The 21317-nt window shown below is 52.3% G+C and overlaps 12 protein-coding genes across 12 annotated transcripts; 7 read left to right on the forward strand and 5 right to left on the reverse strand.

Moving 5' to 3' along the window:
* Positions 1-108: 108 nt before the first annotated feature.
* Positions 109-1161, forward strand: Z520_12021 (uncharacterized protein; the record flags this gene model as incomplete). The annotated part of the gene is made up of 1 exon (XM_016782508.1): positions 109-1161. The coding sequence occupies one exon, from the start codon at positions 109-111 to the stop codon at positions 1159-1161; it is 1053 nt and encodes a 350-aa protein (XP_016626398.1).
* Positions 1162-2136: 975 nt separating this feature from the next.
* Positions 2137-3423, forward strand: Z520_12022 (uncharacterized protein; the record flags this gene model as incomplete). Its single annotated transcript, XM_016782509.1, has 2 exons — positions 2137-2978; positions 3123-3423. The coding sequence occupies 2 exons, from the start codon at positions 2137-2139 to the stop codon at positions 3421-3423; spliced, it is 1143 nt and encodes a 380-aa protein (XP_016626399.1).
* A 565-nt stretch (positions 3424-3988) lies between these two features.
* On the reverse strand, positions 3989-5674 carry Z520_12023 (mitochondrial-processing peptidase subunit beta; the record flags this gene model as incomplete). The annotated part of the gene is made up of 5 exons (XM_016782510.1): positions 3989-4379; positions 4470-5164; positions 5216-5293; positions 5345-5470; positions 5528-5674. 5 exons carry the CDS (start codon positions 5672-5674, stop codon positions 3989-3991), a joined length of 1437 nt encoding a protein of 478 aa, XP_016626400.1.
* A 300-nt stretch (positions 5675-5974) lies between these two features.
* Positions 5975-8247, reverse strand: Z520_12024 (uncharacterized protein; the record flags this gene model as incomplete). Its single annotated transcript, XM_016782511.1, has 3 exons — positions 5975-6666; positions 6717-7902; positions 7960-8247. 3 exons carry the CDS (start codon positions 8245-8247, stop codon positions 5975-5977), a joined length of 2166 nt encoding a protein of 721 aa, XP_016626401.1.
* Positions 8248-8981: 734 nt separating this feature from the next.
* On the reverse strand, positions 8982-11020 carry Z520_12025 (uncharacterized protein; the record flags this gene model as incomplete). Its single annotated transcript, XM_016782512.1, has 6 exons — positions 8982-9812; positions 9865-9962; positions 10008-10103; positions 10164-10321; positions 10383-10669; positions 10739-11020. The coding sequence occupies 6 exons, from the start codon at positions 11018-11020 to the stop codon at positions 8982-8984; spliced, it is 1752 nt and encodes a 583-aa protein (XP_016626402.1).
* Positions 11021-11887: 867 nt separating this feature from the next.
* Positions 11888-12622, forward strand: Z520_12026 (uncharacterized protein; the record flags this gene model as incomplete). Its single annotated transcript, XM_016782513.1, has 2 exons — positions 11888-12309; positions 12382-12622. 2 exons carry the CDS (start codon positions 11888-11890, stop codon positions 12620-12622), a joined length of 663 nt encoding a protein of 220 aa, XP_016626403.1.
* Positions 12623-12826: 204 nt separating this feature from the next.
* On the reverse strand, positions 12827-13669 carry Z520_12027 (uncharacterized protein; the record flags this gene model as incomplete). The annotated part of the gene is made up of 1 exon (XM_016782514.1): positions 12827-13669. The coding sequence occupies one exon, from the start codon at positions 13667-13669 to the stop codon at positions 12827-12829; it is 843 nt and encodes a 280-aa protein (XP_016626404.1).
* Positions 13670-13934: 265 nt separating this feature from the next.
* On the forward strand, positions 13935-14179 carry Z520_12028 (uncharacterized protein; the record flags this gene model as incomplete). The annotated part of the gene is made up of 2 exons (XM_016782515.1): positions 13935-13995; positions 14049-14179. 2 exons carry the CDS (start codon positions 13935-13937, stop codon positions 14177-14179), a joined length of 192 nt encoding a protein of 63 aa, XP_016626405.1.
* A 276-nt stretch (positions 14180-14455) lies between these two features.
* On the forward strand, positions 14456-14993 carry Z520_12029 (uncharacterized protein; the record flags this gene model as incomplete). The annotated part of the gene is made up of 2 exons (XM_016782516.1): positions 14456-14638; positions 14724-14993. 2 exons carry the CDS (start codon positions 14456-14458, stop codon positions 14991-14993), a joined length of 453 nt encoding a protein of 150 aa, XP_016626406.1.
* Positions 14994-15317: 324 nt separating this feature from the next.
* On the reverse strand, positions 15318-16156 carry Z520_12030 (uncharacterized protein; the record flags this gene model as incomplete). Its single annotated transcript, XM_016782517.1, has 2 exons — positions 15318-15976; positions 16036-16156. The coding sequence occupies 2 exons, from the start codon at positions 16154-16156 to the stop codon at positions 15318-15320; spliced, it is 780 nt and encodes a 259-aa protein (XP_016626407.1).
* A 554-nt stretch (positions 16157-16710) lies between these two features.
* Positions 16711-17205, forward strand: Z520_12031 (uncharacterized protein; the record flags this gene model as incomplete). The annotated part of the gene is made up of 1 exon (XM_016782518.1): positions 16711-17205. The coding sequence occupies one exon, from the start codon at positions 16711-16713 to the stop codon at positions 17203-17205; it is 495 nt and encodes a 164-aa protein (XP_016626408.1).
* A 366-nt stretch (positions 17206-17571) lies between these two features.
* On the forward strand, positions 17572-21044 carry Z520_12032 (uncharacterized protein; the record flags this gene model as incomplete). The annotated part of the gene is made up of 2 exons (XM_016782519.1): positions 17572-17937; positions 17991-21044. 2 exons carry the CDS (start codon positions 17572-17574, stop codon positions 21042-21044), a joined length of 3420 nt encoding a protein of 1139 aa, XP_016626409.1.
* Positions 21045-21317: the final 273 nt, after the last annotated feature.

Genomic DNA, 21317 nt, shown 5'->3' on the forward strand with positions numbered 1-21317 from the left:
ATTTGAAATTTCGGCGGAGCATTTGGCCCTCCAACTGCAAGAGCCCGCAAGCATTTCCACGCCACTTGCGCCCGCCATGTCGTTTCTTTCTTCCTTTTGCACCGCTTGATGGCAACAGAATCCTCGAAGGATGAGATAGCACTGAATCTCAGTGAGCCTCCGAGCTCGAAAACGGCATTACTACCTCTTTCAGAAGACACACTCCCCCCGCCAGAGCAATGTGTCATCTGCCTAGACAACATCTCGGATAAAGCCATCGCCCTACCCTGCCACCACGACCAGTTTGATTTCTCATGCTTGGGGACATGGCTACAACGGCAACAAGTCTGCCCACTGTGCAAAGGCCAAGTCACAGCTATCAGATTCAATCTTGGCGACCCCGATGAGCAGCGAAGTCAAGTATTCTACCTTCCTCCAGAGAATTCGCAAGCAAGCCGAAGTACTCATGGGCTTGCCAGCGCTGCTGCTCGACAGCGACGATCAAGGCAAGGTCGAGCATATCGAAGAGGGGGAAGCTATAACAATGCAAGAGGCGCGCACCCTGAAGCGCTGAAAGATACCGCGCTCGAATTTCGCAGACAGGTGTACCGGCAGAGACTCTACTCCCTGCACGTCGGCACAAATCGCATTTCGAGATACCGGAGTCTGACGCCTTCGTCTTTAGCAGCAGACGAGCAGCTGATATCTCGAGCCCGGATGTGGATCAGACGCGAACTTCAAGTCTTCAGTTTCCTCAATCCCAGCGCTCCCCAACATTCACGTCCTGGAGCGACCGACCGCCGCGCCAGTAATGCTGACTTCTTACTTGAGTACATTATTGGGATCTTGAAGTCGATTGATTTGAAAGGCAGCGCCGGGCAAGCGGAGGAGTTATTGAAAGACTTTCTGGGCCGCGACAATGCTCGGCTGTTTTTGCATGAATTGGAGGCTTGGTTGAGGAGTCCATACGAGCATCTCAAAGACTGGGACCGGGCAGTGCAGTATGCGATGCCCTCTGAGTCAGAGCCTTGCCATGATGGGTCGAGAGCTGGGCGAAGCAACAACATTTCCTGCCGCCAGACGAGCGGGACGAAACCACCCGAGACTGGGTCGGGCGTGCCTCGATGGTTCTCGGAAAGATTTGTACTCGGAGACGATGGGCTACGGACGACGCGAACTTGAACACTTCGTGACATGCGGGCTTGTGTCACTCACGGCAAGTTTGTGGCATCCCTCCGCCGGCCATGACCATCACGCTGCAAGATGCCAAACTATTGAACAGTCCACGATTGTTACGAGAGATGGATGTATGATATAGACACGACATGCGACGATAGATTCGCAAACCCTGCCCTCTCTCCGATGCCGCCGTGCCGACTAGGAATACTGCCTCTTGATTTCCAATCTACAGCTTGGCGGTCCAGCCTGTCGTATTGAACAACCCTCGAGCAGCCCAATAAGTCCGCAGGAAATATCCAGGTCCGCCGTATTCGGATATGGCCCGGGTATTTCTTTTCTCTGCTCCCCTTGCCTGCGTCTGACAGGGAGGGATTTGCCGAGATGTAGGTACCTATTGCCTACCTAGGAGGTTTCGCAGACATTGATAATATCCCCCTGGTTGACAAACATGGCCCTTCTGTCTCGTATTATTACTTCTCTACTTCCGCCGTCTATCCTCTCTGCGGATCTGCCACCCGGGCGAAAATAGATCCGAACACTTTGTCGATGGTCTGCGTCTGTGATGACTTGTTCATTTCTTCTCTCGCCGATGGCCACATAAGAGAACGATGACAAACACTCTTGTCCGAGGCTAGGAGATCCGACCTTCATACTCGGTACATCTCAATAGATTCTTTCTTGCGACTATATACATATACTTGCAATTGGGGTGGAGTCGTGGTCCGTATATGTGTATATATCGTTTCGCTACCCTTCCCTTCCCTCCGGTCGGAACTCTTTTTCCATTACACACGAAGCGCATTATCATGACAGCATGAGCGGTCATCGTTGATCCACGGAATATTTTCTTCTTGATTGATATCTTCCTTGTACATCCACACCCTCTCACTGACCTTCACCTAATCCTTTCCCGCCCCCGACTCATCAGTCCATCCATTCAAGTCAGTAAGCGTTATATCCAAAAGTCCTTGTGTCAAGATGCCCTCCAACACCAAAAATCTCGCCCTGCTTTTCACCAAAGTGCCCGACCGTCTCCCCGTGCCGGGTGAACACATTGCAGTCAAAGACGTCGGCCCCTTTGACCTAGACCAGGAGCTACCCGCCAATGGCATGATTCTCGAGACCCTCTACGTGAGCTTCGACCCGTACCTGCGTGGCCTCTTGCGGGATCCCTCGGTTAAATCATACCTGCCAGCGATTCCGCTGGGGAACGCCATTTCCGCGGCAACTCTGTCGCGGGTTCTCCGCTCCAAGCTCGAGGGCTATGCCGAGGGAGACGTCGTGAGGTTGTTGCTGCCCATTCAGCAGTATAACCTGCACGTGGCGAAGCCGCCCAAGGAGGGCGAGGCGCAATGGGAGCGGCCGTTCAAAGTGCCCAACCCGAATGATTCCCAGCTCGACATCAGGCAGTACCTGGGCGCCCTGGGCATGCCGGGCCTCACGGCTTACTCTTCACTGTACGAAATCGGCAAACCAAAGGCTGGGGAGATCATTGTGGTGTCCTCCGCGGCCGGGGCAGTGGGTCAATTGGTCGGCCAACTGGCCAAACACGAGGGCTTGACCGTTTTTGGATCCGTGGGCAGCGACGACAAGCTGGACTTCATCATCAACGAGCTGGGCTTCGATGGCGGGTGGAACTACAAGAAAGAACCCAGTACCAAGGAGGTCATCGGGCGCCTGGTCCGGGAACACAAGGAGAAGAAAGGGGAGAAAGTCCCCGAAGAAACGGGCAATGGGGAGGGAGGCATCGATATCTTCTATGACAATGTTGGCGGCGAGCAGTTGGACGGTGCAATGGAGACATTGAATCTCTTTGGACGGTAAGCTGCTTTTCCTTTTGTTGATCAACATTCCCGCTTCTTTCTATGCATTCCTCTCGTACAACAAACCTGGTTCCTCCCTCTCCCTCTCCCTTGTCCCTCCAGATCATCTCACGAGCCCTTTCTAACCATATCCATCACCAGCATCGTGGAATGCGGCCAAATCTCACAGTACAACCTCCCGCCCTCTGAACGCTATCCCATCCGCAACACTTTCCTGACCGTGGTCAAACGGCTGACCATGACGGGCTTCATGGTCGGCGACGCCAACATGGGCCCCAAGCACGCCAAGTCCCACCTCGAAAACGTCTCCAAGTGGTTGCGGGACGGCAGCTTCAAGGCAAAGGTCCACGAGACCGTGGGCATGGAGAACGCCGCCGAGGCCTTTAGCGGCATGTTGAAGGGCGAGAATTTCGGAAAGGCTATCTTGAAAGTCAAAGTCTAGGCTGGCCGGGTGTAGGTCTGGGACTAGGATCGAGGGCTCAGGAAATAATCCTCCCTGTCAGCCCAGAAAGGTCGTCTTGTTTAGGATTGGGGAGAGGAGAGAAGAGGATTCCTGCCGGCGGTCGAGAATAGGGCGATGCAAGATGATCAGCGTAATGCTGCAGAGGAGGCGCCGCCTTCTGGGTTCACCATTCTTCTCTTGTCTGCGTCTCTCTAGTCTTCTTTTCCAAGCTTAGGATCCAGGCCCATTCTTTCTGTTCGTAACTAGAGCAATGAGATAAATGATGTGGCGCTATGTCAATGAGAAAGCACTGAGACGAAATCCTTCCAGAGCCCGAGGAACGAAACCACGAAAGAGATGACTCGGCCTTCTTTCAAGTTGACAGTCCGTTTTTTTTTTCTGTGCGGATTATGCCATGTGCACTGTACAATACAAATCACTGCCTAGCCCTCTAGAATCACCAGAAGGGGTGATTGTCAAAACACTTTCCCCTGCTTCTCCCTATTTATCGACTCGCTTGCCTCTACAAGCCCGCTGGCCCCCTACCCACTTCATCTCCTTCTGCCTATGCCAAATTCCGTGCCATATCATTCCGGATCCGGTTGTAATCCAACAGGCCTTCGATACTGCCGACCGCACTCACCGCAACGTCCTGATCCCACAGCTTCTTCTGGCAGAACCGCATCACATCTTTTGCCGTGATTTGGCCGATTACACGCTCAATCTCGGCAGGATCCATTCTCCTGCCAGTCGTGACAATTTGTCGTCCAATGTCCTCCGCGACGGCGGTTGTGCCGTCAAGGCTCAGAAGGATAGAGGCTTTGAGTTGGGCTTTTGCGCGCTCGGTTTCTGCTTCGGAGACATTGAATGAGAGGCGGGACCATTCGCGCAGAGTGAAGTGAACAAGGTCGTCGATTTGAGTCTTGTTCTCGGAAACGAGGTAGATGCCCCATAATCTGGATCAACCACGTAACACACCGCTGTTAGCATCTCCCTCTTGCAACATGAAGGCAAATGAGTTCTGGGGGCGCAAAGGAATAACTCACCCAGTGTCACTGTAGCTCGTGGAGAAGCTCATGAAGCTGTTGGCCAGGTTATTCGCATTCACAAAAGTGCTGAGTCTTGAGCCAAGGTAAGGAGAATTGCCCATCGTCCGGTCCCAATTGCCGACAATGGCCTGTGTAACCAGGGCGGGGAAATACTCGTCGTCTCTCCACGAGACACCTTCAACGGCAATGGCGATATGTGCAGTGGGGATGGTGTCGTCTCTTATCCTGACCTCAGAGCCAACGAAATTGGGTTTACGCTTCTGCTCAGCGGCAATTTCAGCGGCATAAGATGTCGGCGGCGCGGATCTCAGGTGTCCGAAATGTTTCTCAGCGAGCTTAACCAATTCCTCGTGCGGAATGCCACCTGCACCGACAAGGACCATGCGGTCAGCGGTGTAGTTGGTGGTAATATAATCAACCAGATCCTGGCGAGAGATCGTCTCAATGTTCTCCTTGGGTCCGAGGATGGTGCGGCCGAGAGGCTGATGCATATAAGCCGTTGCATGCAAGTGGTCGAATACCACTTCTTCCAATTGCTTGTCAACTTCCTCTTGCTCCCTGAGAATCACATCTCTTTCGCGCTCGATGGCCGAGGGCTCGAGTTTAGAGTTTTGCAGGATGTCGGAAAGAATGTCGACGGTCTTGGGAACGTCGGAGTTGAAAGATTTGGCATAGTAGACAGTATTTTCACGCTACCGGATTCGTTTAGCAGCAGACAGGAGCTGGGGTGTAGCCCGACTTACCGAAGTGTATGCGTTGAGGTGGCCACCCATATTCTCAATCTCGAGCTCTAGTTGGTGTTGGGTCCGTCTGCCAGTGCCCTACAACATCGTTAAATCCCTGCCTTCGAGTCGTGAAAATTCATCGCTCACCTTGAAAGCGAGATGTTCTAAGAAATGTGCGGTTCCGTTGGTCTTGTCTGTTTCCGCTCTGCTCCCGGCATCAATCCAAACTCCGACGGTTGAGGTTTGAGCCCATGGCGAGTGCTCAGTCGCAATCTAGATCCACCAGTCAGTCACTCCAAGCCAGTCAGCCGCGGGAACCGAGGATTGTACCGTTAGGCCGTTCGAAAGGGTGGTGCTTTCAGTTCTGGAGGGAGTAACAGGGTTGGCGTAGCGGCGAAGAGGAGACTGAATAGCATTGATAGCTCGTTTGCTTCGAAGGGACCGCTGAAGGTTCAGCGCCAGCCGCTGAGACGCCATTGCAGGGAATTGATCAAGAGGAGGAGGGCGGTAGCAGCTGTGTGTCGTACTCGTAGAAGAACTGAGCTTTGAACGCAGGCGACTGGAGTTTCTGGAGCTCAGATCTTCCCGCAAGAGGCGCTATACCCAAATGGGAGGGCTTCTTTACACGACAGCTTATTGGTCATTCCCCGTCAGCAAAGCAGCGTGAGCGGGTAAAATTATATCAAAAATTCCAATCATTTCGATATGTAGGCAGGTAGGTACCTAGTAATCATGGCAGCAGAAGCCTTGGTCTCGCTCATACGTGTCCTGTACTCCCTACGTAAAGGTCCACATTGCTTGTCCTGCATCGAGAGTCGTTCCTTCGAAATCGAAGAACGGCATGCCCAGCCCCAAAGCAGGATCGCCGAAATCGAATGCTGCTGGGTCCAGTGAGCCATAGTCAGGCACATCCGATTGCCCGTTGGTGATCCTCCCCAGATTCACCGTCGCATCGACCGCTTGACTCGGGGACGCTAACGGCTGACTTGAACGCTCTCCGTTGGCTCTCACGCGGTTCTTGGACCGTGCTGGTCCTCCCAAGCTCTCCGCCATTTTCTCCAGTCCCTCGGCCATTCTGTGAATTAAATGATCTTTACCGACATCTGTCGACTTGAAGTGTTGTGCCAGTGCGTTGATGAGCCTTTGAAAACGAACGGTGTCTAAGAATAGCTGCTCGCTGTGCTTTGTTGCGATTTTCAAGAGAAACATGCAGGCAAATGCGATCATGCCGTGGATATGATGCGGAACATAGGCAATAGCTATTTGCGCATCTTTGTCATCCAAGAGCAGGTTGATGATGGCAGTTGCGGCAGCGACTGCGGCAGATGCGTTCTCCAAAAAGTGCTCGGGGATAACAGCTCCAGACTCAGGCAGACCTCGAAGGACATAAGACTGCAGGTAGAGCTTGGCCCAGTGATAATGCATGACTGCACCCTTGTTTGGCCAGTTGCCAATGTATTGGCTTGGATCTGGAACGACATCAGCATGGATCAATGAATACAGCTTCCACTCTACTTACTGTGTCTCGAGAACCGGGCAATCCAGTCGTCCAGGTCGCGCTCAAAGCCGGCAATTTTGGTTAGAGCAGAGACCGGCAGTACCGAACTGGTATCTTCGGGGCCCAGGGTCTCTCGTATTTGGTTCATCAGGTACATCAGGCAGATCTGCCCGGCAATTCTACGGTCGGCATCTGTGGACAATGAGCAGGCTAGATAGGATTCCCAGCCAGTAATGTAGCTTTCGTTGTCACGCATGATTGACGATCGGCCGTAGAGAATAGAGAGATGGTGGTCACATATATAGAGCAGGTAAAGTACTCTAATGCCGTCCATGGCTTCCTGCAATTTTGCTGGGTCAGCCTTTTCCGGCGATCTGACCGACTCTTGTATTTCGTGATAGTATTGTCGGAGGTGGAATTCGCTGGCACGGCGAATGGCATAACCGGATAAAGTCCACGAGATGTCGCTCAGCCAATACGACCCAAGGACCAAGGCTCGCAGATACTCCATGTCAATTTTCCGCTCAAACATGGCATTGGCTACCAATCTTCTGTATTCTTTGCTGCAGACGGAGTACAGGTGACCCAGCTTAGTGTCGTGAAGGGCAGCCACAGTGAGAACACATGCAGTCAGTGTCGGTGAGCGACGTCGGAAGGACTCCAGATCCGAATAATCGGGACATATATGCCAAATATATGGGTCAAGCTTGCTGAGATAGTAGGTGGCCAGGTGTTCCGCATCTTCTTGCTTCACCAAGCCCCTTGCAATAAAGTCGGTGTCTCGCAGTTGTTTGCAAATGCGGGACTGATCTTCGGTGATGTTCTCGGAAGCTCTTAGAGACCGCATTCCGGTGATCTGATATAGCGACTCAATGGGCACATGTGACAAATTGTCGGCAACCGGGGTTACCTTGGGTGAATTGTCAAAGGACTGGTCCTCGTCGTCGGGATCATTGCCCTGTTCCTCCTGGTCGAAGAAAATGGCCGGGTCTTGCGTGGAGACGAGCATTTGTGGCAGGGCTGGCAGCTGCAGTGTTCGCACAATCTCTTCGACGGCCGCGTACAGAGCTGTGACATCCTTTGTAACGGCGGCTTTCCATTTCGAGTCTTCCGACATGAGGGTTTGTAGGCTTTTGTTGAGGCGACACGATAATCCCCTTTCCTTGCATCGTTGACACGGCGGGTCACCAATCATGATACATTTGATCTGTACAACGCATCTGCTCAGTTATCTGGAACTCCGAGAACCTTGTGGAAGCCCTACTTTTTGCTTGCGGCATGCTGCGCACGCCTTGACCTTTCTCGAGATACCGGGCAACTTGGCGTCGGCGGCCGCTCCATTGGTGGTGGAATTTGTCCGTTGGGGACGGGACGCGGCTCTGGCAACAAGACTAGGCTCGTCAAAGGAATTGCGAGGCTTCTTTGGGGAGGCGGATTGCGCAGGAGAGTTGTATGTGTTAGGAGATGTCGTAGAGGTTGCTCTGTGTGGACTGGGGCCCGGAGCAGAACGTGGGGATGGCAGTTCGGCCTCTTGCCAGCTCCGCTTGGACATTTTCCTTGGAGGAAGGACGAGGAAATAAAATACAGGCAAATATATGACAGGAGATGAAATCAATGGGTATTGGGAGAAATGATGAATTGTCCTCGAACGCGAAGTCCCTGCCGAACACTATACAGACCTTGCCTTTGGAGAGCAATGCTCGGGCTCGTACAACAGACTGAGGATGAGTCGAATAGCGATCCATGGATTATAGGTAGGAACAGCGCAGAACTGTAGGCCCATTGGCATCATTGGACTTGGCCACTTGGGGTTAGTCCGCCAGTGTCAATCGAAAACCTTGTGGGCGTCTTAGCGGCGAGGGGCGGCGAGGGCGGGCGTGCGCGGGACGTGGGCTGCCCTATACGAAGAGCTCTAGGCCAGGACCTAGGCTAGAAAGGCGACCTCACGACCCTGAGCCATGCCGCTACCACGCCCTTTGCCCACCCAGCCAACCCCATGATCCGCTGCTGACCAGCCCTCAGCTACTCGGGGCAGAGTGCCGACGGACTTCCTCTACCTGCGATCACAGTCGATAGACACAAAGGCCCATAGGGCCACTAGGCCAACGTCACGTTCGCATCACGCTTTGGGCATGGCCGCGCGGACTGCGGTAAGACTCCGGGGTTCCAATTGACGGTCTCTCCTAGTAGTAGTATTCGTGTGATGGAAACGTTTTCCCTTCTTTCTGCTGCCTCGGTCTGTACCATGTTCTAACTTTTGCTAATCCTCCGGTCGAAGAAAAGGCTCTAAATCTTGGTGAAAGGGTCATCAAAATACCACACGGGGTCTCCTTCAGGGTCCACCTCAGTCTGTGTATAGCCGTTGCCCATGAACGCAAATCTGTTCTCCGACATGTATGTGATGTTATAGTCCTCCCATCTCACGTTCTTCATAATCTCGAAGAAATGTAGTCGACTGCCCGGGTAGATGGCAGTCACCGGACCGTGTGTTTTCCCGTTTTTAAACCACGATCGACAGGCGGACGACCAGACCAGACGCTTCATCAGCTCGTGGGTGTGGTTGTACAGATCCTTGATGGCCTCCTTCTTGGGTTCGACAGCCTTGATGCGCTCCGTTTGGATTTTTTCAATGACCTGGAAGATGTATCGAGTATACCATTCCAAGATTGGTAGAATGCTCGAGTGCGATGCCGGCCCATTGGGGCCTATTAGAAGGAACAGGTTGGGAAAGTTCTCGGCTGCAATGCCTAGATACCCAATTGGGAAGTCGCCAAACTGCTCATGGATCTCAGCGTCGTTGCGACCATAGACCTTGAAATGCGGCGTAAAGGATGTGTCGAAGCCTGTTGCACAAATGACTACGTCGACCTGGTGCTCAACCCCGTCTTCGCCCACAATACCAGTTTCTGTCAACCTTGTAGCTGACTTTGGGATGACCTGTACGTTGTCTGCTTTCAATGATTGCAGGTAACCCGATCCAGGAGTCATTCTTCTGCAGCCAAGAGCGAATGGTGGTATCATGTGCTTGGTGAGAGTTTCATCATGGCCGAGTTGCTCTTTCATGATGTCTGCGACGAGATCACGGGATACTTTCTGGTCTTTGGCTTTGAGATGCATCTAAGACCAGTTCAGGGCGCCAAGTTGGCTTCGAAATAGTGAGGGGACTTACCAATGTGAACCTCTTGTTGAGCTCGCCCTCGACGTCTCGACAGTACTGCGCATGTTTTTCTGGGTGTTTTCTCCATTCTTCCTTCTGCTCTTCCGGGTCTGCGGCAATCAGCGACAGTTAGACATCCTGAGCGGAAGCCTTACACGAGAAGTTCGTTCCGCCCGGTCCGGCGTACTTAGCACCAAACCCTGTCGTGATCCAGACCGGTGACCTCAAGAAAGCGTACATCTTTCCGACGGCTATAAACGGTGGTCAATCAACCAAGATTTAGGAAGCGGCAATGTGTGAGAGACACTCACTTGGCTGTATTGACGGGATGATTTGTACTGCGGACGACCCGCCACCAATTACGGCGACAGTCTTCCCTTTCAGATCATAGTTGCTGTCCCATTTCGCTGAGTGCATGAGCTTTCCCTTGAACACATCTAAGCCTGGAATGTTAGGCCATTTCCACTCGCTGGCATTTTCGGTTAGCAGCTGATGTCGTTGCTACTGGGCCAGAATGGGGTCTTCCTCACTTTAGGACTCCTGACCCGTTAACAAGGACATTGCAAGTATCCTCAAAATATGAGCCGTTGGGAGCAATGATACGCAATCTCCAAACTCCAGCTTCTTCGTCCCACGTGGCTGACTCGACAGTTGTCCTAAACTGGACGTATTTCTCCAAGTCATATTTGGTTGCAACATCCTTGAGATATTGCCATATTTCTTCCGATCCAGAGTAGAACCTTGACCAATTGGGATTCTTTGCCCACGTGAATTGATAGGAATGAGAGGGTATGTCGCAAGTACACCCAGGGTATCTCTTTTCAGAAGAAGCAGGAGAAAGGGAAAATCAGCTGATGATCAATGAAAGAGCGGAGGGAGTGCCAACATTTTCCAGCCAAGTGCCACCAACGTCGCTGTTCTTTTCGTAGATCTGGAGTTCCACGTCTTTCAAGGCACGTTCTGCCTTGTATGCGAATTGAAGGCCCGTCGCTCCAGCCCCTACACAGATGACTCGCAGCTTTCGTCTCTCAAAGAGTAATTGCTCGGTAACTCGGTAGCCGTCAAAGTCTCTCCCATTGTACCAACTATTCTCATGGGGAGCGTCCGAAGGGACAGTAACATCTTCCGTCGGCGCAGCAGATATGAGCACAACCCTATCAGTCGCCATCGTGGAAGCAAGCAGAGAACAAGCAGGCAGACAAAATCCCAAGGCGGTGGAGAAAGCGAAAGGAAAATGCCCTGGGCGAGCCGAAGATAAACAAACCGTTTCCGTGAACCTAGGTTATATAAGGCTTTCCGATAGCACGAAGTAAGCACACAGTATATCAGAAGACTCGATAGGCTATTAAGCTGGTTTCGAGAAGCTGACTGGTGGAGTGATTGATCAGTCCTCGAGGCTATCCCCTCTAATAACGCGTGTTTTTCCCTCGGGCGAACCCCGCACGGGGCGATGCTCCATATACCTAGTATTCTGTACCCTTTGGGTGCCCTTTGCTGGATCTTTGAAGTGACTAATCGGAATTCCGAGGAGCACGAGGCTGTCGGTCTTGGGGGCCCGCGAGGGCACAGATCTTCTCAAGTACATTCATATCATCCTTCCGCGACAAGTCAGTAGTGCCAGACTAGCCTAGATGTATTCGAGTGAGATAGCCGCGGTAGAGTCGGCGATATTCCACACTAGGTGTGCCATGGTGTTAGCTAGTAATACGAATACACAACAAATCTGTGGATTCTAAGTTTACAATTCGTGTGACGTCTTTCCGAGTCCTTTTCACCAGAGTTAGGGTTTCATGGAGGGATGGGCCTCGTAAACGTCCGTGCAGAAAGGGAGAGGAGGATAAAGAGTGAAGGAGTTGATGAGTTGATGGGGAGTTCTCCGGCTTGTTATATATGCAGAGCTTCTGATTGGCTCCGAGGCAAACTTCTTGGCAGCCGAGCAACCTCCCATCGCAGCATGCGATCGGACCATTGACTCTCTTGACCCTCATGCCTCTCGACCACCTTGATCAGACTATCCATTGATCGTGCTAGGAAAATGGCGGCAGCTTCGAGGACAGCTATGCTTCGACAAGCACAGCTCCTATCGACGTCCAAGCGATTGTTCTCGAGCACTGCCCAACCTCTTCGACCCTTCCGGCCAGCTCCTCTGATCCCTTCCACAAGACAATTCCTTTCCCCGCAACTGTCACTTGCTTCTCAGATTGCGCCCTTCTCCTCAACTGCGCAAAGGAAGATTCTCCCGGCCGGTCCGCAGGTCATCAAAGGGGGAGTCAACGACCCTGCGCCCGTACCGAAGCCCGATCCCCTCCATGGAAGCTATCACTGGACATTTGAACGGATTCTGTCGGTGGCATTGGTGCCCTTGACCATCACACCTTTTGCTGCCGGCTCAGTCAGTCCGATGCTAGATGCAGCTTTGATCTTTGGTATTTTGATCCACTCACACGCGGGTTTTCAGTAAGTATCGAGCTGGCATTGCATGCACTTATGCGTCACCCCACCAGAAAGCGAAAGTTGAGACTCTTGCAGGTCAATCATCATTGATTACATTCCCATCAACCGTCACCCGACCATGCGGCGAACCTTTATGTGGCTATTGAACCTGGGTACCCTCGTTGTGGCGGTGGGTTTCTACGAGTTCGAAACCAACGATGTCGGTGTGGTTGAGGCAATGAAAAGAATATGGCACGCAGGTGCGAATGACGCCACGATTGGCAAGGCCGATACAGCGAGTTTGGGTTACGATGGGAAGCTCAAGAACCTGAAATAAGGAGTGGCACAAATGTTGCAAGAGGGGTGGGTTGGAAGCCTCCATGTAAATGATGCATTTTAACAACATGGGTTCTACAAACAATACAATTCCTACCAAGCTGTCCTTGTGGGAGACCTCTATCTACTGACCTTGACCTAGTAGCCGGGATCCGGGCGCCACTGACGCCGATTTTGTTGTCCTCATGCAGAGACTGATATATCGTCACTCATCTTCGAGCAAATCCTCGCCTTCACCCTCCAAGATATCCTCATCCTCTGCCTGCTGCATGACCTTCTCGATCAACTTCAATGTCGTCCTTAATGGGAGGCCAACCACATTGTCGAAGCTGCCCTCTATCCTCTCCACCAGAATCGCCCCGGTCCCTTGTATCCCGTATCCGCCCGCTTTATCCGCCCCTTCCCTGGTCCTTACATATGCCAGAAGCAATTCGTCTGTGACCTCAGAGTCGAATTTCACGGTAGTTTCTTCCGTGGCGGTCTCGATGGCATAGCCGGGATCTCTTGCGCTTTCAAGGGGAGTAACCACGCATACGGCGGTGTAGACCTTATGCACCCTCGAATCCCTCAGGCCCTTTAACATGGCGATGTGATGTGCCTCACTCGTGGGTTTCTCCAATATTTCTCCCAGCGAACTCACAACAATCGTGTCCGCTGCAAGAATCAATCCAGGCTCCCCCTTTTCTTCATTGTTCACCTCCTGCTTATAAACAGCCAGTGCCTTTTGTGTCGCAGTCGCCAGGACATACTCGAACGGGGACAGTGTCTTGGGCAGGTTCTCTTCAAATTTCGAAGGGATTATCTCGACGTTATGTAGTCCGATCTGGGCAAGGAGCTGTTTCCGGCGAGGCGATTGGGAGGCGAGAATGGTGCGCTTATTTCGCAGAAGGTTAAGGGCGGGGAGTTCTAACGGTGGCGGAGGGCGGAGGGGGCGCCGTCCGGGCGGAGGTGCTGTGCCTGCTTGCACTCCTGTCGGAGCCGGGATGGAGAGAGCGTCGTAGGAAGGAGGGTTGTCTGTTGGGACGTCGTTTTTCTGGGATTTAGACATCTTCAGTTCTCTTGCGGTTCTGGGACAAACCAAATCTTCAATTGGGTGCGTGTCGCGGTGCGGAGGGAGTTGGACCTGCGTCAGGTACGAGTCTCCGGCGGTGGCAGAAAAAAGTCTCAATGTGCCTCCCTCTCATTTCTACCGGTTTTATACCTGGTCGCAGGGCTTGACTCAAAATACCTCCGTGGAGTCCTTGTACTGCTTTCTCAACCCGAACTTCGTATTCGCATAGAGTCTTCCTTCTTCACCGAGCGCTTGACTCAAGATGGCGACCACACTGCACCTTCGCTCTAAAATAAGCCACTTGAGCACCGATCTGCTTGTATGTTTTCGATCATCCTGCTCGATCTGATTGTGTAGTGACTGACTTTCCGCACAGTAACCTCCAGCACTACCAAAGCTCTGCTGGACGCCGGCTATGAAGTCAACGTCGAGCGCAGCCCGGAACGGATATTCGACGACTCCGAGTTCGAAGCGGTCGGCGCAACTCTGGTCCCCGAAGGCCAATGAAAAGATGCTCCGATAGACCATATAATCGTCGGGCTCAAGGGGCTCCCGGAAGACAAATTTGCACTTAAACACACGCACGTGCAGTTTGCACACTGCTACAAGACCCGGGGTGGTTGGTAAGAAGTCCTGTCGCGTTTCCCCCAAGGCGGCGGGACACTCTTCGACCTCGAACTTTTGACAGACGATGTTGGACGGAGGGTGGCAGATGCTGGCTATGCGGGTGCGGCACTGGCTGTCGAGGCGCGGGCGCATCAATTGACCAACCCGAACGAGCCCATGGGCAGTGTATCGAGCTACCCAAGCCAAGATCTGCTCCAAGGGGATATGCCTGAGACCAAAAAAGGCGGGCCTTTCGCGGAGATTGTCGAGTCAGACATCTTGGTGAACTGCATTTATTTGAGCGAGCTGATCCCGCCCTTTATCAACAAGGAATCCCTCTCATCACCGAAAAAGCAATCTGTCAGTCGTGTGTGATGTCAGTTGCGACACGACGAATCCTTACAACCCGGTCCCTATCTACAACGAGAACTCGACTTTCAAAAAGCCTACACTCCCTGTCCCGGGGTATGAGAACCCTCCGCTGTGCGTGATCAGCATGGACCACCTACCTTCGTTGTTGCCAAGGGAAGATAGCGAGGCGGTCTCCCAAGCTTTGCTGCCGAATCTGCTTCAGTTGAAGGAAAGGAAGAATGCGAGAGAGTGGAAGCAGGCAGAGGAGTCGTTCAATGAGAAGGTGGGCACATTGCCAGAAGCTATGAGGGGTGCCTGGAAGAGAATCACCGGCACGCAGCCCGAGGTAAATGGATCGACGTAGGAGAGCGAAGAGTCGAAGAAGATGAGGCTGTTGATACCCCGCGCCAAACGGTTTGTACGGATTGAATGAGATTTTGACTGTGCTCGATGACTGTTGATGATGATGTTTATTACCATGGCCTCTTTGTTGAACCACTGGCTTGCATCCTCCCTCAAGCGTGATTGTACAATGACCAACTGATGGGTTTGGCTTTTGGGTCTTTTCCTTCGCTCATTTCGCTCTGTCTTCAAGGGCCCGACTGCTTGAACTCCAGCGCTATGTCGTATGCCAGGCTCCGTTTGGTGTGCGACATCTATGCTGTTTTCTCAGAAGCATATCTTTGGCTCACTGCTGCATAGTTGTGTCATCGTCTTTGCCCACATCCCCAATTTTCCGCTTGGAGCCAGTGGCCGTCTGCACTGACTCTTCACTGCCGTTGTCAACATATTCAGACACCTCCCACTCCACCCGCGTCAAACCATCATTGCTGATTCCGACTCCCCGTCTAGTATTTTGCGCCCGGCCTAGTCGGCTTCCTTCCAGCATCTCTTCGAACCAAGTCAGGCCTCCTGTACGACCATCTCGTCCTGTCCGAATCACTGGTTGGTTTTCTTGCTGTGTGGCACGACCTTGCGCCGCATCCTCATCGCCCTGCTGCAGTGCCCCGCTCATTGTAAATTGTTGCGCATCATCTGCTAATTCTCCTGCTTCTACATCTTCCGGCAGCAATTCCAAGTCCTGTAGTGCGCGCAGGTCCTCGCTCAACAGGCTGCCCAAAGTGATATTCATATACTCTGCCTCTTCCGGCGGTTGTTCAGTCCAGAAGGACAGGTGCGTACCACAGTAGCCGCAGAACACTCGCTGAGAGTGCGGCGTGTGCAAAGGTGTGAAGATTCTGCGGATGGAGGCATGGGTTTCGTCCGGAAAGAAGGATTGTGTAGTTGACGAGTACCAGGACAACGGGACACGGAGCCACGCGGTCAGTGGGGTTGCTTGACTTCGTCCTAACAACGACGAGGCTTATTAGAGCCGCTGGTGAGAGTTGAGGGTTCAATGAACTTACTACTCGCGCTGCTCTCGTCAAAGTAGACCAAAGCCTGTTCCGTAGCATTGGGTGGAGCGGTGATATAATAGTGATTGCGGCCGCAGTTGCAGGCACCTTGGAGGGGTCGGATTGTGCTCATGTCTGATACGATCACACCACGAAGAGAAGCTGACGGTGATAAGAGAGAGGGTTTTGGACGAGAGCGATTCATCAAATTGAAGGCCGCAATATAGCTCTTCTATTGCCAGTACAGATAGAAGAAAGGTCACGATGATGTCGAACTGAACTGGAAAAGAACGGAAAGGAAATCCATACCTAGGTAATTACATGTGAGTTCCAGTTTCCAGAACATCCGCGGACATTGCCAGCTGCAGGTGGGGTTATCTCCGTTTGCTCGCCCTAAACCAAAACCGGAAACTAGCCTCAGCCACGAAGTATCGTCTGAGAGACAGCTGTAGACTACATCGTACTTTTGCCTTCATCTCCTCGCAACGGAAGCTACTCGACTGACAGATCAAGTCTCGATCAATAGTACTTTGAAATACATCAACCACGGGGCCCTCGCTCACAATGACGACAAGGACCAGCTGAGAGTTGCTGGCAGACCGCTGACCCGGGTTGCCCAGAAGAGGGTCCCAGCCATTCGTTTCTTCATCCTTCCAACTTGTCTCAAACATAAGACCTTCTATGACCATGTCGAAAGAAGAAGGGACGGAATCAAACACATCTTCTCGAGACTCAACACCGGGCTCTGACGCCCCGCCAAACACTTCCAAATCCGGCTCCACCAAGAAAGCGAACAAGGTGTCGAAGCCGCGCTTGACAGCATCTCAGAAGAATTTCAACCACAAAGACGCCGAAAATAAGCGACGCACAGCCATCCGTGACCGCTTCACAGAACTCTCTCATCTCGTCCCAGGAGCTTTAGGGCATGAAAGAAGCGAGCAAGTCATGTTGGGAAAAACCACCGAGTTTTTGAGGAACATGCTCCTGGAACAGCGTAGGCTCGAAGAGATGGCCAAGAAGCAAGGTCTCACTATCGACGACGGCGATCGGCTCAGGGAAGACGATTTCGGTGGATCAAAGTGGAGGGCAAGAAACATGGAACAGTATGAGGCTGAAAAGCGGAAGAAAGAAGGTGGTGAGTCCCAACAAGCAGCCAATCAAGGGGACGAAGAGAATGATTAGCAGCAACTTCACTTTCGATCATTCAGGGTATGATGAGGATGACTATCCATAAGATTCGCCGATTCCGACCCTCAATTGTTGATTCGGACGGCACTGGAATTTCTTGGAGGCCAAAAAGGCATGGGCCTCTGAGCTGTGCCTGTGAGTAGGAGCAAAAGCATTTGATAAGGGAAGGATTTATTTTTGAGGTGAATGAAAATGATCTACAATTTTCATCAGCTGGAGATCAGGCACTTCACTCAGTAGGTTGTGATCTTTTGGCTGCCGCACCCACCAAAACAATCGGTCGGCCATCACTATCACCGGATTTACATTGCCAGACACTGTTTCCAACTATGTGGCCTGAGAAATTCTTCTTGTCAGATCATGTCCTTCCGTGGTAACCGTGGCCTTTCTGACAAGGACAACGTCGCCATCTCAAGGATGCCAACAGGCCTTCGGTCTCGAAATACCCCGTCATCTGGTCATCGACCAGTTGCGCTGTCTCCGCCGCGTTCTTGTCCAGCTCAGCTTGTCCCGTTGAAGCCAAGGTTAAGACCAGCCAACTCGAATGCATCACCCGTAACTCCAACCACTTTGTATGGTGAGACCAGAAAGAAGTCCTGGGTCAATAGCGCGTCCAAGCATCTTGGGTTGTCGAAGCTGCGTCCCAAGGCGAGTTTTCCACGAGAAGGCATCATGAACATGGATTCCACCGCCGCGCCGGGGGCGTCCTTGACGAAAAGTCTCAACGTGAGGAGGATGAGAAATATTTGTCTCTCCTGCGATGTTAACGAACAGTTTAGGTACAACCGCACAACTTATCCGGAAGCTCTCGTTCACCTGTTCCTGCTCCGCTGAGTCACCCACGACACCAAAGTCCTGAAGATAAACCACTCCCAAGTCTTCCTGTTGCAACCGTCAAGACTAAATCACCCATCCGCAGATCCCTCATCGACTGCACTGAAAGACCCCTTCGGCGATCTCTAACCCCTCCTTATGGCGGAGTTCAGCAACAAGAAGACTGGCCTGCGATTGAACCCACAAAAGCCGACACAATTCGCTCAGAGGTTAGCCAGTCTCAAGTTAAACCAAGTCTGAGCGAGAGCTTGTATGAAGGCATGCGAGCATTGGATCTGCATGATGATAAGGAGAAAATTGTCCAAGCAGAACACAACGTCGAATTCAAAGAGAATATCGAGCCGGTGGCAGCAGCAACCCATTTTCGCGAGGCCAATTCGGCGGTCACGGCTGACAGCACCACCCGTCCTCTCTCATCAAGCCAGCTGCCGAAACCTCGTGAATCTCTGCTTCGATCACTGTCTAGTCATGTCGATTCGCCTATGACCCAGCAAACAAAGACCTCGGCACTGCGACTTCATCAGGTAAAAGCAATTGGAGGTTCTATTGGGGAAATGGCTGGAAGTAGTGGTCATATCCCTCCTGTCCGCGACCGAGCTGAATCTCCTTCGGTTTGGCGTTCGAAGCAGGCCTTTCCTGGGGGTCCAGTCCGTACTAATTCTCGTGGTCGTTATGGTGTTACAGGCCGAGGCTCCCCATATACCATACCGACCCGCTCAAAGTCTGTTCAAAAGACAGCCTCAAGATATAAGACGAGCATTGATGTAGGATCATCTCGCAATCCAGTCACCGACCAGGGCTTCGGTCTTGCCCAGCGTGGAACCACGACCCAACAACCTTCCTCACCAAGACAAAATGGCCGCAAGAGTTCCCTTCCTTTGCCCACTAGACTTACTCGTCAAGCACTGGACGAAAGCAGCGAAGGAAACATGCGCAAGAACTCACCTTCGGAGCCCTTCATGAACATCGCTGTGCACGAACTCCCGGGTGCGGGAAGACCGTCAAGCCATCTTGTTGAAGACTTTGCCAGCAATGGAGTCAACGAAAATGGCAACCCTTCTGAAACCACGAACAAACATAAAGTCGAACTTCTAAATGTTAAAGAAATGCTATCCACAACAGCCCCCCGCGATGACGAGTCCTTCGTTGATAGCGATGGCGAGTCTGGAGTCAGCATTCATGGCTACGATTCCTTCGGAGGATATCGTGTTCGGCGCGTTGGGAATGGGTCTAGAATGGGTCCGACTCTTCGCATCACAGATTCTGCCAGCCGCGTTCTGCTAGGTCAAGGGGGCAACGATCTTGTGGGCAAGCGAAGTCACAGGCCTTCTCTTAACCACAAGGGAAGCGCCCCTGATATTGGCTCCCCACGAATTGCGAAAGACCAAGTCCGACGATCCAGTGCCATCTTCAGCCGCCCCATGTCACTCGTCAGAAATTTCACAGATCGATCTCTTAACCTGCATCACGACGCAGACCAAGATGAGACTCAGAATCTCATCGGTAAGGATAGCTCTGTGGATACCGTGGTGCGGGCAGAACTTCCGGACAATAGCATCAATTTCAGAATGGGCCAGCTAGGAGACCTACACACCAACGTCAATGCCAGAGAATCGACCGAGAAGGAGACATCTGTTTACCAGACCACTCCAACCTCTACACAGAGTGACTGGCCCTGCAAGGACTTTGCGGATTTCAGCACGCCCTCTAAGCCCGCGGCTGTCACAGCGAAGCAGAAGGAAAACGCCTCGAGCAGTACGACTGACGGGGTTATCACGAAGCGACAAACACCAAGCTCTTCGTCGAGACCACCTACCATCGTCCTGCGCGCCGCCCCGAGTAAAGAGACAGCGCCTTTCTTGTTCCAAGATCTAGCACAAGAACAAGCCAAACAGGAGAAGCTTGTCAATGATCTTGCAAAGGCGACATATGACGAGGTCGCAACAGTCCCCGAACCAAAAACCACTACACCCTTTCCCCCACGCACTTCGTCGCGGAAGCCCAAACCACCTCCGATCATTGTCTCTCCCCCTGAGCATCATCCTCAATCAATTAGCTTCCTGGCGCAGCGAGCACCGAAAGCATACGCGGTCAACCAAGACAAGATCAAGAAGCCACGCAATGTAAAGACATTTTCACAGAGCATTTCTCCACGCACTGACTCCGTCAAAGGAAGGAAGATCTCACACGTCTTGGCACATAGTCCGTCGAGTTCCAGTAAGAAGACAGTCATCTCCAACATTCGGGGCTTGTTTCACAAGAGGTCGGTTGAGTCGAGTAAGGCAGCTACGAATGCTATTGAAAGTGGTGCCGTATCAGATGAGGTGAACCCGAACCCAGCCAAAGCAGCCGGTGGTCCTGGATCCCTACGTCGCAAACCAGTCCCAACTTCGACGTCAGGAGAGAGGGATGATAAGAATGTGAGCTGTCAACTTCAAGTGAATTCTAGCGACAATGGACAAACGGGACAAGGTAAACTGAAGCCAACCCATGAAAGTCAAGCGACAGAATCGCAGGAGCAAATCAGCCGTACAGGTTCGAGAGCGCTTAGACGGAAGACTCCTTTCATCAGTCCCACTACACCTTTCACAGCAGGCCTCAACACATCGGTGTTTCCCACTTCGCCGCTCGAGACTAGTGCAGTGGCTGCCAAAGCAACGGCAAAGAAGATCGCCTCTCCCACCACTCATGCCCATCCTCAGGTACGATCACCGACGACTTTATCCCCAACTACCCCGCCCACACTAGCTATCGCGACGAACATGACCCATTCTCTGCTGGACCTCGCGCGCACCTCGACCGACCCTACCCGCAAGGCTCACCTTATTGAATTATCAAAGTGTATGGTCGAGGTTGTCAGTTCGGCCAGGGACGCGGAAAAGGCAATGGAAAAGGCCAAGATGGAGGCCAGTCGGGCAGAGTGCGCCTGGCTCAAGTGTTTGAAGGACGTTGGACAGGTAGAAGGGCTGATCAAGGGGATTGTTGAATTCAAGGCATAGGAGGAGGCGAGTTTTTTGAGCAACCAGCGAGAGGGAACGACATGGACGGTGGAGGCTACGCGGTCAGATGGATTCGGTCTGGCCATATGAAGGAGTCAAGGAGGGAGGTCATGGAGACAAACACAACAAAGCAAGATGAGCAAGTGTCTTTGGCCCCCTTCATTCTTGTTGATGTACCTGCTTCTGCAAACAAAAGGGGGAACACTGAGGAAAAGTGATATCTTCCTTGTTGGAGTAGCCACTGCGTCCTACGTAGCACACGCATTGGGTAAA

This window comes from Fonsecaea multimorphosa, assembly GCF_000836435.1.
Source record: "Fonsecaea multimorphosa CBS 102226 unplaced genomic scaffold supercont1.46, whole genome shotgun sequence".
Classification (NCBI taxonomy): Eukaryota; Fungi; Ascomycota; class Eurotiomycetes; order Chaetothyriales; family Herpotrichiellaceae; genus Fonsecaea; species Fonsecaea multimorphosa.